Below are 17124 nucleotides of genomic sequence, written 5' to 3' on the forward strand. Positions count from 1 at the left end.
AACTCTGTTTTTCAGTAGCAATTATTTAGAACAATAGTGGTGGTGAAATTAATTATTTTCTTTTAAAATAGGTTTATCTTTTAATTTTCTCATTTGTCAGATGTGTCAATGGTAAAAAGGAGACAAAAAATAAGAGGAGAAAGATAGTAAAATATATAATGTATTACAAATAAATAAATGTGAATTATGACACAGTGAGACAAATAAACATAGTTTGTCTATTTTGGCTTTTTTGGTATTTCTATTTCATAGATTTGTTGATCAAACCAGTGTGATTAGGGACATTTGAGAGTAAACCTGTCAACAAACAGACTCATTTAAAACTAATTCACAACAGTGAGGTCTTAGGAACCTTTTCCTTTATTACAATAAAAATTAAAATAACTAGCCAAAAAAGTGTGTAAATTACGTACAATTAATAAAACAACTAGACAAGCATGATTTGTGATGGGCAGTCAGATTTATTTCTATGACACTGAGGAGAAAAAGCCTCAGATAAAAAGTCATCACAGTTCTTTTCTATCCAGCCAGAATATGTTTAACAAACTCTGTGTAGTTGATGTGTCCGTTGGCGTCCTCCTGTCCCACCATCAACTGGTCCACCTCTTTCTCCGTCATCTTCTCTCCAAGCGTGGCGAGGACGTGACGGAGCTCGGCCCCCATTACTGTGCCATTTCCTTCCTTGTCGAAGACTCTCAGACCCTCCACAAAGTCTTCGAAGTTGCCCTGCTCTTTGGAGCGCGCCACGTGCTGCAGCATGGGTAGGAAGCTGTCGAAATCTAGCAGCTTGACATACATATCCTCAGCCTTTGGTCTGCCCAGCAGCTTCATCACGTCATCGTTGGTTGGGTTGTGACCCAGTGCTCGCATCACGTCTCCACACTGGGCATAGGTGATCTTCATCTCACCTGTTGGTGTCTCATCAAACAGTGTGAAGGCGTCTCTGAACTCCTCTATCTGGTCTGGAGTGAACTCCACCACGATGCTCTTCAGGTCAACCTCTGGAGGTTTGGGCTCTGGCTCTGCTGGTTTGGGAGGTGGAGGAGGCTCCTCTTTCTTCGCCTCCACCTTCTTCACCTCTGTCTTTTTTGGTTCCACTTTCTTTGGAGCCATTCTGCTGCAGTGTGGGGGACAGACAGAGGTGGAGAGGTTGTCCACTTTATAAGAGACAGGGAGAGGGAGAGAGATAGAGAGAGAGAGGAGAGAAAGAGCAGACAACCAAAGATGGAAGAGAACTGGAATAGAAACACTTGACGATAAGAAAGTTCCAGGACCAAGTGAACCAGTTTCAACTGGTCTCAAAGGTGAACTCAATAGGGATACATTAGTTTACAGTAACATGACAAAAATAAGAAGCAGCAGACATTTTTTATTGATATATATATATAATAAATTTGTTTCATTTGTCCATACTGTTTTTAAAGTTAATCTCACTCAATTAATACATGATCATATTATAAAAGCTCCATTTGAACTTATCACACATTATTTGTTCCATTTATTTGGAACCCTACTATCCACTACCAAATTACACTCTTCATGGAATCCACAAAGTAAGGATTACATTTTATTACAACAAATAAATATTACAAATACAAGTGATTGAGCGTTGTGCAACCAATGAAAATTGGAGACAGACATTCTGACTATGTTTAACTCTTATTTTGTCAGTGAAGCTCAGATCATGAGTTAAAATAAATACCAAATCCTCGGATGATATCCACACTGATCAATTTTTCAGACTCAGCTCACCAATCAACTACTTCTCAAATCTCCTAAGTCTTTCAGTATCTTTGTCTGACGAGGTGTTGGTCCTATATGGAAACCATCAGCGTCATTAACATTCCCTGCTGTGATAAGGATTAGCCATTGTTCTATTTTCAGTCTGTATAGACACACACGTTTGCCCAGCATTCTTAGTGAGGACCCTCGTGGGCATTATGCATTCCCTAGCTGCTTACCCTAACCTTAACCATCACAACTAAATGCTTAACCCTAAACTTTACCCCAACCCTAAACTAAACACAATTCTAATTCTGACCCTAAAACCAGGTGTTAACCCCAAAAAAGCCCTTTAAAGAAGTGAGGAGCAGCCAAAATGTCTTCACTTTCCCAAAATGTCCTCACTCTGTATGGTTTATATAATTATACAAAACTACAGGAAAATACACACACACACAAACACACAAACACCAGCTGCATCAGGTAGACATGACAATCATAGTGGCAACGTCAACGGTTCTGTTGTTTCTGCACAAGTTGCTGTGACATCATAGTGACACCTGGTGGCAAAGTAGTGAACTCCATGGTGAAATACATGCAAAACCTTAACTGTGAACTACTGTAACTACATACAATACTTTTACATTTATTTCAGTCATGTCACGCTGTGAGTAAATATCTGTTTTGTAAGTCAGGTCCAACCAAAAGTCAGTAGCATCATACATGTAAATGGATGAACACGCTAACAACAAATAACAAGTGGTACGGACGGAAAAAACACACAAAAAAAACACAAGGTAGTAATGATAAGGAATTAATTTATCCAGTAACTAAATCATCTGCAGCTGGCACTGACTCCTTCCTTTCTTCTACATTTCAAGTCATTTACAGGTGAGGGAGTGCTTTTTTAAGTCCGCTCCTCTGAACACAGATAATCTGTATGCATGTCTATCAGTGTGTGTTTTAGTGTATTTTTGAGGCCCACAACAGAAGAACAGCTTTCTCTAGGTTCAACAAATGACTACCTCGCAACAGTGCAGGAATGTGTGTGTGTGTGTGTGTTTGGACAGAGGGAGGCAGGATTTGGAGCCTCTCTTTGGTTACTATAGTAACTGTGATGTAAGCCCAGAGGGGGAGTTTGCCCTCTTTCTCTTTCAATGTGTCAGTATGTGTGTGTGTATGTGTGTGTGTGTTCCTGTGTGTGACGATGACGATAGAAAGACTTCAGTGAATGAGAAGGGAGCGACGACCTGAAAGAGACGAAGAAACAAGTAAGTTTATGGGAAAATGTCAAAAGAACATGATTTTGCAGTGAAGTCATTAATTCTTTTTTGAAAAACTGAAGTATTGAACTTAGATTGTTTAAACTTAGATTTAAACTTTGTCTAGTCAGCTTTTCTGTGTTGTTGGTTTGTAGACATGGTATTAGCTTTAGTTCTGAGTCAAAGACAAAACTTTAAGTTTTGGTTTTGTCCCATCAATTGAACTTTTCATCTCTGATGTTAAGGGTTGTGTGTGTGTTTGGTTGCATTTTCATGGTTTGTGTGTAATGTCCTTGGACAGCCACAGTGTGAAGCGAAATACATGAAGAAACCCAGTGACATTGTTATGAGTGCAATCCAATGCTGATGTGGTCAACTTTAATATGGATTAAGTGAATCAAAATCAGGCTAACACTGCTCTACTTCAGGGTTGGATTAAAACAAAACCTGGACTAACTAAATCAAGACCAGGTCTAGTGTACTTTAACCGTGAGTTATAGAGACCAGATCAGGCAGCTGTTGCACACAAATGTAATTAAGAAATCTGAGAAAATCTGAGATATCTGAGAAAGCGGGCCTTTACCTATTCTACTAAATTAATTCCGACTTAGTTCGTTGTACGAACATCCAACCAGGATGAGACAGCGACAGCACCATCTCCTCTGTTGGCTGCACACTCGTGAGGATCCAGCCCTCGGATTGAAACACAGCCTCCAACCATTAGGAAGAAACAAGAGGGCAGAAAGTGAAGTGACTCAAGCATGAGCTACCTCTGAGCCCTAATATGACCAGTAAATATGGTATTATTAACAACTCTGAAATCTTGAAAGAAAACATGTTTTCATCTCTAGATAGGTTTATGTCCAATTTCCTAATCTAATCTCTCGCTGTCTTATTCCCTTACTTTAGCTCCTTTCCTTGATGAGATCACCACTTTGACCCCACCTACACCAACAGCTTCATCATGACTGACAAAAAGTTCTCTGGTGTGCCTTCTCCCTTCATGTCTTTTCCTTTACATCGGAATGGACGATTTGGACAAGCAGCATCCAAAACCTCTCCACCTCCTCACCAAAATGGCAGTCCAGACCAAGGGTTAGAACACCAAAGTTCTAGAAACATTAGTCCCGTTCTCCAGGTTCTCTCTGCCCCCAATGGCAGGACCTCAGACTCCACCTCATCCATTAGGAACCTTGGAGGTCTTGTGAGTTCTATACAAAGTTCTGGTTCTGAAGGCAGGTCCAGTTTCCCCAGACCTCGAGGTCAGAGTCTTGGCTCAGCTCTAAGTGTGAGAACCAGAACTACAGCTACAAGAAGCAAGGTAACTCTGTTTTGATTTCTACAAAGTTTGACACACTGTGAAGCTTTAGCTTTAGCAGTCGTAGATTACTTCACTCCTTCAGCAGATTCTTGTAGTTTTGACTCTGAATCAAAGAGTTCCCCTTCCACATATTCTATTACTGTCAAATAACCCTGACTGGTTCCTGTTGTAGCATAGGAGCAGTCAGCAGGATGAGCCAGAAGCATTGTTGGACCTGATCCTTGAATCACAGGGTCAGAGACTGAATGACCAGAGAGCCAGCGTCAGTCTACTGCCTGATCCAGGAGCAGCTGGTCTGTGTGAGACCTGCAACCATGACCAGCCTCATGCACCCACTTTAGACTTCTACAACATGCTCATTCACTACCAGGTAGAAACATGTCACATGAAAATGTTTTTCATACTTCCTTCATTAAAGCTGCAGTATGCAACTATTTGGGGGTTGATGTTATTATTATGCACAGGTTTAGTCTTCATGAACAGAAACAATTTACATGTTGTAGGCATAATTAATATATTGTTAGAAAACTATTTTTTGTAATAGTGTTACTTTTAGGACATCGCCTAACCTGTTTGCTATATTTATAATGTATTATATTTATTTTCTCTTTCTCTTTACATCTAACCAAGTGGTTTTTTTTCTTTTAAACGACCAAAGTACCTCTTCAGTAAATTTCCCAATATCCTTTATGAGCGATTATAACGGAATATCGTTTTATTGTATAAAGGGTCTTCAGTCATCACATTTATAAGCACATAATTTAGTGATAAAATGAAATAAATTACATAACGCATGGATTCACACCATCCTCATTGTCTTCCAGCAAGTTTTGTTGAGCCAGGTCAGTGAAAGAAAGCCTGGTTGATTCGTAGTGAACCAAACCTCAGCTGCTGCCCATGCTCCAGTATGTGTTCTGTATACTTTACAAAGAAATAGTGCAACATAACATTTTACTTTTAATATCTAATATATTACATTTTTAAAGTAACCTACCCAGCACTGGTGCACAGTTACATATTGCTGAATGACTGAGTTTTCTGAGCACAGCATGTGAATGTCACTGGGGACATGAGATCTAAACACTGCTACACTGAGAAACACAGACAGAGTCTTATGGAGCTGACAGGCATCCCTCTTGTCTCCCTACACAGTCTGACCGAATGGAAGACCAGCGTTGCTCCCTCCCAGACCTGGATGATGTGGTTGGATCAGTTCTTGAGGGTCAAGAGGATTTCTTCGGTCTGATCCAGAGAGTCCAGTCTAGGAGGATGGATGAGCAAAGAGCCTCACTACTGATGTCACACACTGAGGATGATGATGACACTCACTCTGGCATCGCCCCTGTCCATCACTGACATCAGTGACGAAGATCAGAGTCTCAATGTATAGGGACAGGATTTCACGGAGTACAGTGTCTTTGTGTCCAACAGTTGAACAGAGTCTGGGTATTTACGAGTCCACCTGCAGGATTCAGATTAAAACCTTTATCCAGACTGTACCAAGGACCCAGAATCCAGACAATGCTGATGTGAACACAGAACCTGAGATTTAAGATCAACAATCTGATCTAAGAGTGGTCAAATGAGCTATTACTGTGCATTACACTTTCTCTGTGGGCCTCAGGCTGGGCCCATGTAGGTGATGTGAAACACAGGTCTGGGTCTTGATCTCCTCTTAATTTAAAAAGATCTGTGCTGACTGCTCTGTCCAACCAAACAGTCATCGTAACAGAAAAACCTAGAAGCAACCCTGGAAGGTTCTGTGTGATGAATTTCTCTGGGGAAAATATGCTTCTGTCCAGTACTGAACATTATTTTTGTTTTATCTTAACCGTAACTACAGCATTAGTAAAACTTGAATCTGTCAAATATTTTCATCTTGATCTGATTTAAATATGAATCTAACAAACACTGCCAGGATCAGTTTTATGTTTTAGTGTTTAGTGTAAACAAATAAAATGATAACATAAATTAAAAAGTCAATTTATGTTCAGAACAAAGAAACTGGTCAAGATCAGTGTTCAATTAAAGAAACATTAAAACTAACAACAACCAGTCAAATAAATAAAAGAATTTGAATATGTCACTAAGCTGTAGAAATATTTTTATTTTAATCATCACTGAGGAAGAACTTGCAAGTATATTACAATAATCTGTTTACAGTAGGCATAGGTCCTGTGTTCAAGACTGCTACTTTAGAAAAATGTTGTTGAAATGTGAGTAGGAAGAGTCAAGTTTTTGTCATGAACAGCAGGTAAACACAGGTGTTGTTGCTTACTGTCAATGAGCCTGGTAAAGAGGCTCATGAAGTAACTGTTACTTCATGATGTCACCATTATGCCTGTTTTTACCTGTGTCCTGTCAAGGTGGAGGCTGAAAAATATGTTGTAGTATAGTTTAGAGTACACAGTAACCCAAAAATAAAGAAGCAAATTATATAGACCAGATTTTATCTCAGAGTCCAGACACCTCAGTACAGAGAATATACTAGTTCTAGCACTACTGGGCTCTACTCTACTCGGTTACCCCAGTAAACAGCACATCTAATTTCTCGGCTCTGTGTAAACGGTAGGCCTATTAAAAAAAAGTCAGAGTGAGACATCTGCTTCTTCAGACGAACTTTTTGAGGCCCTCGGCGCATGCGCCGTTTCTAAACCAGAAATAAACAAGCACCCGCCATTTTGCCATTTTGGCCGCGTGGATTTATTAGCAAGCGTACAACAGGGAAGTAAAAATACGGTAAGTCAAAATTGAGAGTTTAACAGTTAGTCTGGTTTACAGGGTCAGGTGCTGAATCCTGAGACCCCAGCTCAGTAACACACGGGAGAAATCCAAGTATGTATGTGTGCGTGTAGTATTCTTACGTGTTCTGAGTACTTGATAATTTACTTTTATTACCCGCACAAGTGACCAGTAAGTTCTCAATTTAACTTCAAATAGTCATAAAAGGTATCCTTACACTGTATTCTAACAACAAGATTTTTGAATAGTGACTGTAAATAATTCATATATTTTGATTAAAACTTAATCAAAATATACTGAACCTACATACTAAAGGGTTGGGATGCAGTACACATTTCACTGTGGTTTACTGCAATGTTGTGATTGATAACAGAAAGATACCTTAGGACACAGGAGGTGAAAAAATAACATTTTTAAAACTAGTATTAAATACAGAAGACGATGACTATTTAATGTATATTGATTGGTTTATTTTTCTCACTGTTGACATGTGATAGAATTTAGGGATATTTGACTTTTTTTGGCCAATATCTGATATGCCAATATATATGTAGTGCTTGGGCCGATATATGTTTACCCCTGGACCCAACTGCAGACGTTATTTAGTCTCTTAAGTGTTGACATTAACATATTTTGCCTACTCATACTGTAGCAGATGTAGATATCAATTTTCTTAAACCTAAAATAAGGGTTGTAGAGGGCGCCAGTATATAAATCAAGAAGGTAGCAGCCTATTTAAGCCTGTGGGATACCAGGACAGAAGAGGAGAAGGGGGGATGCTACCTTTTGTGTGTTCATGGCTGTGTCTGGGTTTTCTATATTTGCATTTTCATGATTGTGCTAATGGTCTGGACAGAGTCATGTCTTGATTGTGCTAAGTACAAGTCATAGGTATGTCAGGTACTGCTCTGCAGAACAGGTGAGAATTTGCACCATAATCAAATAGTGTGAAGGTGGAAGCTAACTTTGACTGCTCATCAGTGTGTTGGTGTTTTCAATATTTGCATTTTCATGATTGTTCTTATGATCTGGACAGAACCATACATTTTGTAAAAAGCACTGGCCATTATGGACTAGCCAGCTCAGTGATCGAAACACACTTTATGCCAAATGTAAGATAGGATAGTGTATTTCTCGCCTCCCTGTGCATCTGTCTGGTGCTGTATGTCCTTGAGCCACACAAGGAGTCCTTCCTTCCTTCCTTCCTTCCTTCCTTCCTTCCTTCCTTCCTTCAGGCACCGGCATTTCATCCAGCGCAGCTTCTTCCCCTGGCGTCCCTTGGTGAAGTCCCTTGGACACGTCTGGTTCGAGCGGCTTATAGCTGAAAGGCCGCTTGGGCAGGTTACCTCCTAATGACTACTGTTGTAGTCAAAATAGCCAATAATATCGTGCATCCCTAATAGAATTACTCATTTGGACATCAACTTGTGACTGATGAGCTTCATACGCAGCATTTTGCAATCTTTGTTCTTTTCTCTTCTATAGAGAAGTGGTCATGTGACAACATTAGATCCTTAAATTACATTATATGTCATCTCTAGGTGAACAGTTGAGAAATATATTACCCCAAAACCCACAGACAGACATGTTGGACAGGCTCTTTGTTTACGTAATACACTATGTCTAATGTATTACACTTTCTATAACCAATATAGGAAATGGAGATGGATTATATTTAATATTGTAAAAGGATCCTAAAATATATGCATGTCATAGCAGATTTCTTGTGTGATGGTTGTGAAACTGATACCCTGACCAGTTTTTGACAGGAAACCTCACTATTCAATCAACACCCAATCCTATTATCAAGTAAAGATATTAAACAGATCCAGTATGACCAGAGCTTAGGGCTGGGCAATAATTCAATAACCATATATCACAGCATATTTCAATTCACTATCTGTGGAAAGGTTTTGGTGAAGTGTGATGAAATGTTGTAAAGTAAGAATGCTTTCACTTTCAATGCTTTCAAATGCAACACAAGCTAACACACTTAGTGCACTGCTGCAAGGAGTCAAAAATTTAAATATTTGGCTGTAGCAGCAGGCAATTTGGCGAGCAGTACAATAATGACTGTATGCAGGCAACATTAAAGCATGGCAGAGGTTACTTGTAATGTTGGGGCTGCATTTCTGCAAATGGAGTTGCGGATTTTGTCAGGATTAATCGTGTCCTTGCTTAGAAATACAAGCAGATACAATACAATACCAATAGTCAACCGAGTAGCCCTTGATTTATTCTGCTGTAGGGCGACAACCTCAAGCAGCCAATGCCACAAAGAACTATCTTATCTCACTATAATGATGCGAAGAAGAACGTAGTACTCAAAGAGATGATATGACCCACAAAGAGCCCTGATCTCAACATCAAGTTTATCTGGGATTACATGGAGAGACAATGATTTAAACCAGCATACATCCACAGAAGATCTGTGGTTAGTTCTATGTTGTTTTGAACCTTCTACCTTCTGAGTTCTTTCAAAAAATGTGCCCAGGTGTACCTAGAAGAGCTGACACTGTTTTGAAGTCATAGGGTGGTCCCTCCAAATATTGGTTTGATTTAGATTTTTCCACCACACACTATTTTTAAAATTGATTGCAATGTATATTAACAAATAGTTATACTCAGTACAAATCACCATTTGTAACACCGTTTGCTCCAGAGTTATGAAAAGTTTCTGTTTAAAAGTGTCCATGTTTTCCAAAATGTATATTGTCTTCAACCATCACATTAAAAAAGTAATCTGACATATCGTGAAAATAATGTATCGTAATATTGTGTTTGAGTATATCGCTCAGCCACAGGAGAGCAGTGTCCACTGATGGACTTACTGACATTGAAGTTGCTCCACCTCCAACTGGGCAGTAGCACAGGCACTGGAGGGCTCCCACCAGATTCACTCATCTCAGTTGTTTGAATAAAGTGTTTCTTCTGTTTCAGCTTGAATGAACTGACTTGCAACATCAGCAGTGCAACTCTCCACCATGATGAATCCTCCAACAGACTCTCTCTCTTCCTCCCCTCAGAAGAGAAAAAGAAGAAAATCAGAGAGTGTGGAGGAATTTCCTGTTCCTGTTGACGTTAACACACCTGAGAGGCTCAAGAAGAAGAAGAAGAAGGAGAAGAAAAGGAGACAAGAGGATAAGCAGGAGGTCAGTCTTCCTCTTCCTCCAACTGCCTATGAAGAGACAAAGAAACGGCATAAGAAAAAGAAGGTGCATGAGGAACAAGGAGGAGAAGAGGAGGATGAGGTGGTGGTGGAGGAGGCAGTACAGGAGGAAGTGGCCGAGGAGGTGCAAGGCACTGTATTAACCAGGGAAACAGAAAAGAGAAAGAAAAAGAAGAAACACAAGAATAACGTGAGTGAGGCCAGCACCGTCACTGTGACAAATCGGAGCAACAGAGAATTTGACTCATTGCTTTCTGTGGAGCAGAACACCAGAATGGAGGAGGAAAAGGAAATAAAGTCAGAAGTGGTGTCTCATGAAAGCGATATTGTGGAAAAGAAGAAAAAGGTAAATGAAGGAGAGAGGAAGAGCGAACAAATGGAAGAGAAGATGGGGAAGAAGAGCACAATGAAAGGAAGAGCTGCTGAGAAGAGGAGGGGAGGACCAGCAGCTTTAGAAGATCAGTGAGTTGTGTGTAGAGCAAAATAGAGCGCTGTGCAGTCACAAAACATAGTTAAATATGTTTAATAATTACAAATACACACTATACTAAATACTAACAATGATAAAAGTAAATCAATTTGTCCACTGTACTCGTCTATAAATCAGTTTTCTATATGATTTTAATATTTATATGGTCAAAATCTCACCGTTCTATTTGAACAGGAAATGTGTAAATTCAGTGATTTTGACTATAGAAATGTTGAAATACATACAGAAAACTAGGAGATATTCTTGGAGAAGGAGACCATACACGATTTTCAATTATAATTTAAAAAAAAAAAGATCAGCCAAAAAAAAACACATTTAAATATTAAAAAATCTAATTTGACCTTATATTAATAAATATATTTGTTTTTCTTGCTATCGTATTGTTTAACATTGTGGAATTGATTAAAACACAATTAAAAGCTTTTAAAACAACTTAATGTTTCAATTAAGGTCAAAATTGAAAAATATACTTCTGTTTTAGGTTCATATATTTGTACATCTGACGAGTGCCTCCCAGTCATGAACCTCACCACACGTCACTGACATGTTCTTTTATTTCATTATCTTGACTGAAATTATTGCCATTCACATATTCTGTGATAATAGTAGAAAAACTTCAAACTTGTATCATGGCTTTAAAACACTCACTTCACCTTACTTTTTTTTCCTCACATATATGATGTATACATTTTTATTGAACGTATAAAAATGAAAATAAGTATCCTAAATAAGATCATTATAAATCTTGAGGTACTGGAATGACATTTTCAAGTCACTGGTGAAATATTAAAATTTTCCCAATTCATAGTTATCCTCATAATGGAAATTAACCATGATTAACTTATGTCGATGTGTGATAAAATTGTAATTGGAAATTGCCTTGTTCCTGAACATATTGTTGTACTTAACGTTATTGGTTGTACTGCTAAGGTAGTCCTACTGTTTTAACGTGTGTTGTTATTGTTTGTTTTCAGGGCGGATTGGGCCTTGGTAGAGGAGCTGCAAGAGTTTATTCCAAATGTAAAGGAAAAGTCGGCACATGAGATCTACAGACTGCTGCGATATGACCTGCACCGCTTCAAGAACTTCAAACAGCGAGGTAGGAATAATGTGAACAGTTCAGACATCAAAATATGAAATGTGCAAATACATCATATAAGGCTGATTTACTACTGCAAATAGTTCAATCTGTTAAGTGTTTTTATTGAGGAAATTCACGTAGTATGAAAGTAAGGAAAATATCACGTGTTCCTCCAGGTATTGCACTACATCATGGACGGTACACTCAGGAGGAGATAGAGCAAATCAGACAGAACGTGTCAGACTTCCTGGCTCTGACGGGCATCAGCTCAGCCACTCAGCTTTTGTTTCCTCAGAGGTTTAAGGAGCAGGAGAAAGACATCAGGAAGCTAAAAGCACAGCATCACTTCATGGAGAAGATCGGTATGCAACATCATCCTTCTGCTGCAGCCTCCATCAGACCGTCAGCAGCTGTCATTGAAAATGACTTTATTTTTAAATGCATCTCTCTCCACACCTGACTGTCCATCTCTGTCTCTTAGCTGAGGGGGTCCCTCGCACATGTCATCAAGTTTACACCCGAGCTGTGAAGCTCTTTGATGACACAAACTACAATGGAAGGTCAGAGGGCACATCATCATCATCATCATGGGCCTCATGCAAGAAATTTGTCATGTTATTATATCTTAAAATACTTACATTTTGTACATGGGTGGCTTGTACATACTTATGTCAACTTAATGAAAATGTTTAAATGATGTGTAAACATGGTTAATGTCACCTGTGTGTATTTGGACCAGGATAGCAAATTAACATAATTAAACCCCCAGTAATTACATATTTACATGTATTGTGTCCTGTCCACTAAGTGGTACAGTGCAGTTAATCTTGCCACAGTGCGGCTCTCAAACTAAGATTTGTTTGAGAGAAGGCTGCAAGGAAAAACCCTGCAGTCCACCTTCTGTCAACAAATCAGCGGACTGCAGTGTGTCTAGCTTCACCTTGTAGAAATGGAACCACTGTGCTTGGTACCTCAATGGAAATGGCACATAAAACTTGGATGATACAGATCTGTTATTCTGGTTTACCACTTGGTAGAACACTCTTTATCTGTACATTGTACCTTTGGAAACCCTTTGTGATATGGGTGTCTTCTTTCAGGTTCTCAGAGGAGGAGATTCATTCTCTGATCAAGTTACAGAACTTCCATGGTAACAATTGGACAGCAATCTCTAAAAAGATGGACCGCAGTGTTTATGCCTTAGAGAAACGCTTTGCCACCATAGGTAAGTGTTTAGAAGGATCACATGGTTAGTAGATGGAGACATGAGTTCTAAACTGTATGTATGTATATTTATTTATTTATTTTTGGTGTGTAGCTGCAGAGAATGGGCCGTGGCGTTCAGATGAAGTATCCAAGTTGAAATTGGCTGTGAAGGCTCGCCTGGAGGATTTGGTCCAGCAGGGTCCTGCAGGGGCTGGTCTGACCAGAGAACAGCTATGTAACAATCTGCCCTGGAAGGAGATCAGTCAGCGGGTTGGAACCAGATCCTGGTGCCAGTGTCGCCTCAAGTGGTCAGTACACCTTCTGGCTCTGATGCTGTTCATCAAGTGTGCATTTCAGTGGAACACAAGAGACCTCCAGATATGTATGTGGATGCAGATAACGGGGTCCGATTATTATCTGCATTGCACACACTCATAGCTATCAGTTATATTGAAAACTGATTGAAAATAATGAAATTAAATATGTGGAGTTCTTCTTCTATGTAGCTTACTTTTATCCAAAGCGACTGCTAAATGCTTAAATGTATGTAATGTGCTCTCTGTCTGTGTCTCAGGTTTTCAATCTTGAAATCAAAGCTGTCTTCAGGTGGCAGCGTCTTCAACAGAAAGCCTGATGGAATTCGGGCAAAACTCAACCTCATCAAAACGTAAGATCACGGACCACCAGTTTAACAGGCTCCACCTCAACCTTATTACGCTGATAGTTTTATTACTGATTGCAAGCAGCGTTTGTTTGGCCAAAATGTGTGAGTTTTACAAAATGATGTTTTCCAATGAGCTGATGACTACCTTAGTAATGGTGCATTTTGGTTGGTTTATCACTTAAAAATGATGTTTGTATTATTGTGAGCCTTAACTTCACCTGAACCAGACTGCACTTCTACCAGGACCATGTTGAACCAAAGTACAAATGAATTGGTTCAACAGTATAACATTTGTGTGTTTCAGATTGTACAACATGCATGTGGATGATGCAGCAGAGATCAACTGGGATGAGGTTGCCAAGCTTGTTGGGTGAGGTCAATGGTCACGGTGACATCTGAGATGACGTTAATTCACATTCAGTCTTCTCTGAATCCCAGAGGTGTTCAAAGGCCCAAATGACTTTGTACTGTTATATAGCAGTAGTAGTACCACCGTGTTCTAGTTGTAGTAGTATTTTCCATAAATGACTCTCATACTGGGCCACACGGTGGTTTAGTGGTTAGCACTCTCGCCTTGCAGCGAGAAGACCCGGGTTCGAGCCCCGGTTGGAACAAGGGCCTTTCTGCATGGAGTTTGTTCTCCCCGTGTGTGCGTGGGTTCTCTCCGGGTTCTCCGGCTTCCTCCCACAGTCCAAAAACATGCAATGTGGGGATTAGGTAAATTGGACACTCTAAATTGACCATAGGAGTGAGTGTGAGAGTGAATGGTTGTTTGTCTCTATCTGTGTGGCCCTGCGATGGACTGGCGAACTGTCCAGGGTGTACCCCGCCTATCGCCCGATGTAGCTGAGATTGGCACAGCACCCCCCGCGACCCTCTGGTGGAGGATAAAGCGGTTAGATGATGACTGACTGACTCTCATACTTATTCATTGTGGGAGGAGGTTGGAGTACTTGCAGAAAACCGTCACATACATGTTATTGTCTTACAGTAGGAACTGTGTTGCTGATTCACTGTACAAGTGCTTATAATGATAATAATACTTACTAGATTATTAGGCCTTTCAAAGTACTCAGTGATGCTTGACACAGTAGGGAAAAACCCCAAAATAGTTATTTGTGAACAAGATGGTTTTACACAGTATTTTGTGATGGGGCATTACCTATGTAGTATCTATTCAATACTATGCTGTGGTACTGACTGTAGTATTGTGCATATGTCCATTACAGGAACGCGACTCCCGTGTGTTTACAAAAGGCTTTTCACCGGCTGAAAGTTTCCAGAGTTCCCAACTGGACCCGTTTATCATATGGAGGTCAGTTCTGCAATACTTTATCCTACTGTTACCAGAACTGTAGTACTCAGTATTTTCAAAACAAGCCATTTCTCCTCCATATATGATCAGCTGTTCTGCCTGCACATCAGGGCTGCACGATATTAGGGAGTCATGCATTGCTGAATATTGCAATGAAGATGCAAATAAAAGTGTTTGTTTTCAGTGGGAAGAGTGTTGGTGATTCACTGTTAAGTGCTTATAATGATGAACGATAATGCTTTAAAGACTATTGGGCCTTTCAAAGTACTCAGTGATGCTTGACATGGTAAGGAAAAAAACAATAGTTATTTGTGTACATGGTTATAGTTATTGCTGTTCAGTAAACAGCAAGATGAAGATATAAATATAACAAAAAGCAGTCAAAAATAAAAGATGATAAAAAGTATCATAGCCAGTGGTTTTATTCAAGGAGTCCTTTGTCTCTTTATTTCTTTTTTAGCTGAACAGTATCTATTCATAACCACTCAGATACATTATTAATAGTTTAATGTGTTCATTTGCGCTGATATTTCAGCTTGGTTTTAAATTTTGAGAAGCATTTAACTCATTTACCGGGGTTAACTTTCACTCCACTCTGCATGTGTGTCTGTGCTCCCACATGAGATATAGAAGAGGAAAGGAAAGAAACACGCTAAAAACACACACTGACCTGAGATTAAGCAAGTGTTGCTCCAAATGAAGAGTGCAAAAAACACTGAGACCATTGATATTAATGATTGTGATTAACGCTGAGGGGGCACATGGCACATATGACAGAATGCGGGGGAAACATTAAGTGCAGTTCAAGCGGTCGTTTGTGATATGTACGTATATCGCACATGTTGATATTACAATGAAAGCTTTTCAAAGACGGGAAGGTTAGAGAATGCATCGTGTTCCGTAAGACTCATGAAAAAACTAAGAAAATATGCATATATTGGTTAAAAATGTCACAGTTGTATAACTAAATTCTGTTCTATTTTCTATGAATGGCAGGAGCTCGGTGAGGATAATTTGACTGTGCTGTGTTAATCAAGGTCAAAGTATACGACCACCAGTTACTATAACTGTTTTGTCTCTTATTTTGGAGGAACAGGATGTGCATCTATCCATCTGTCTGCACTGCAGTACAAACACTGTTGTACTGTGCATGACAGTACTGCAATATTACTGTTACCTCTACCCTCTTGTATCTGTCAGAATTGCAGTCCTGTGTCAGTTACCTTTTTAAGCTGAGTTTAGACGACTATTCTTCAATATCTAATTTCCTCCACCTTTCCAGTCCATGTCTTTCTGTCCTGCTGCTGTTCCATCCCTGATTTCCTCTATGCTTCTTCTTCAGAAATCATTGACTTCCTGTGTAAGGAAGTGGTTCCTCTCCTGAAGAAGAAACTGAGGGAACTGAAGAAATCTGAATTGGAAGAGCGGAAGCAGGATGATCAGGAGGAGAGAAAGTACCAGCTGTCTGACATCTTCACCTCTGAGGATGAGGATTATGTGGAAGTGGACAACAGCAGGTGACCATTAGCCAATCAAGACACAGAAGGAAGTCAAGGCAGCAGCTCCTTAAAGACTTAAATGACTGGCCCCACTCACTTCATTAGACTTAATTCAGACTAATGAACCCAAATGTTTTATCTGTCGACGTTTTTTAAGAATGAAATGACTTTTTCCCTAAGCATCTTGTCGGAGCATTTTTGTTGCCTCATTTTATTATTTATCTCTATTCATCATTTATTTCTTACAATGGGTCAACAGAACCATCTCAAGGAATTTGTTTTAGATGATAAAATGTTAAATTATAAAAAGATCAGATTTTGGAATGTGAAAGGTTTCTAATTTAATTATATGTATAGTTGACATTAGCATGATTGGCTGTTTACCTACTGATGTTTTAATGACGCCATAAAGGACTACTGGTTCCTTTACATGTGTGATACACTTGATAGTGGAGCATGCTTGATGTCTCGTGCTTACGAGGGAGCGCAGACCTCCACCAAGACTTAAACACTTTGTCACCTGCATTTTACATACTGGCTCCCGAAATGTTAACATTTTGATCCACTGGATTAGGAAGACTTTGTGGCTCTGTATAGAACTGTGTCTGCTTTAAGCTATTCTCATTTTACATAAGCATGACAAAAATCATATG

General features: G+C 39.5%; 3 protein-coding genes across 5 annotated transcripts; 2 read left to right on the plus strand and 1 right to left on the minus strand.

Moving 5' to 3' along the window:
• Nucleotides 1-441: 441 nt before the first annotated feature.
• Nucleotides 442-1153, minus strand: LOC122769969 (myosin light chain 4-like). Its single transcript, XM_044026902.1, has one exon. The coding sequence runs from the start codon at nt 1111-1113 to the stop codon at nt 520-522; it is 594 nt and encodes a 197-aa protein (XP_043882837.1). The 5' UTR covers nt 1114-1153; the 3' UTR covers nt 442-519.
• Nucleotides 1154-2818: 1665 nt separating this feature from the next.
• gpsm1a (G protein signaling modulator 1a) lies at nt 2819-6391 on the plus strand. Of its 2 annotated transcripts, none has more exons than XM_044026901.1 (4): nt 2819-2993; nt 4031-4305; nt 4478-4675; nt 5458-6391. In XM_044026901.1, the coding sequence occupies exons 1-4, from the start codon at nt 2954-2956 to the stop codon at nt 5659-5661; spliced, it is 717 nt and encodes a 238-aa protein (XP_043882836.1). In that variant the 5' UTR covers nt 2819-2953; the 3' UTR covers nt 5662-6391. The 2 variants fall into 2 exon arrangements, with proteins under 2 accessions (XP_043882836.1, XP_043882835.1); XM_044026900.1 differs by having other exon boundaries at nt 2822-2993; nt 3894-4305.
• A 511-nt stretch (nt 6392-6902) lies between these two features.
• Nucleotides 6903-16650, plus strand: LOC122769965 (transcription termination factor 1-like). 2 transcript variants are annotated; one of them, XM_044026896.1, is made up of 11 exons: nt 6903-7044; nt 9988-10678; nt 11681-11805; nt 11964-12149; nt 12269-12347; nt 12888-13012; nt 13106-13301; nt 13568-13660; nt 13962-14027; nt 14887-14972; nt 16315-16650. In XM_044026896.1, the coding sequence occupies exons 2-11, from the start codon at nt 10032-10034 to the stop codon at nt 16491-16493; spliced, it is 1782 nt and encodes a 593-aa protein (XP_043882831.1). In that variant the 5' UTR covers nt 6903-7044; nt 9988-10031; the 3' UTR covers nt 16494-16650. The 2 variants fall into 2 exon arrangements, with proteins under 2 accessions (XP_043882831.1, XP_043882832.1); XM_044026897.1 differs by lacking the exon at nt 6903-7044 and adding an exon at nt 7056-7140.
• Nucleotides 16651-17124: the final 474 nt, after the last annotated feature.

Source organism: Solea senegalensis, linkage group LG5 (genome assembly GCF_019176455.1).
Source record: "Solea senegalensis isolate Sse05_10M linkage group LG5, IFAPA_SoseM_1, whole genome shotgun sequence".
NCBI lineage: Eukaryota > Metazoa > Chordata > Actinopteri > Pleuronectiformes > Soleidae > Solea > Solea senegalensis.

Coding starts and splice junctions, on each gene's coding strand:
- LOC122769969 (XM_044026902.1), bottom strand. CDS start 1,113: ATGGCTCCAAAGAAAGTGGAACCAAAAAAGACAGAGGTGAAGAAGGTG.
- gpsm1a (XM_044026900.1), top strand. CDS start 3,949: ATGACTGACAAAAAGTTCTCTGGTGTGCCTTCTCCCTTCATGTCTTTT. Junction 4,306..4,477: donor CTACAGCTACAAGAAGCAAG/GTAACTCTGTTT, acceptor TTCCTGTTGTAG/CATAGGAGCAGTCAGCAGGA. Junction 4,676..5,457: donor ACATGCTCATTCACTACCAG/GTAGAAACATGT, acceptor CTCCCTACACAG/TCTGACCGAATGGAAGACCA.
- LOC122769965 (XM_044026896.1), top strand. CDS start 10,032: ATGATGAATCCTCCAACAGACTCTCTCTCTTCCTCCCCTCAGAAGAGA. Junction 12,348..12,887: donor GACACAAACTACAATGGAAG/GTCAGAGGGCAC, acceptor GTCTTCTTTCAG/GTTCTCAGAGGAGGAGATTC. Junction 13,302..13,567: donor TGCCAGTGTCGCCTCAAGTG/GTCAGTACACCT, acceptor TCTGTGTCTCAG/GTTTTCAATCTTGAAATCAA.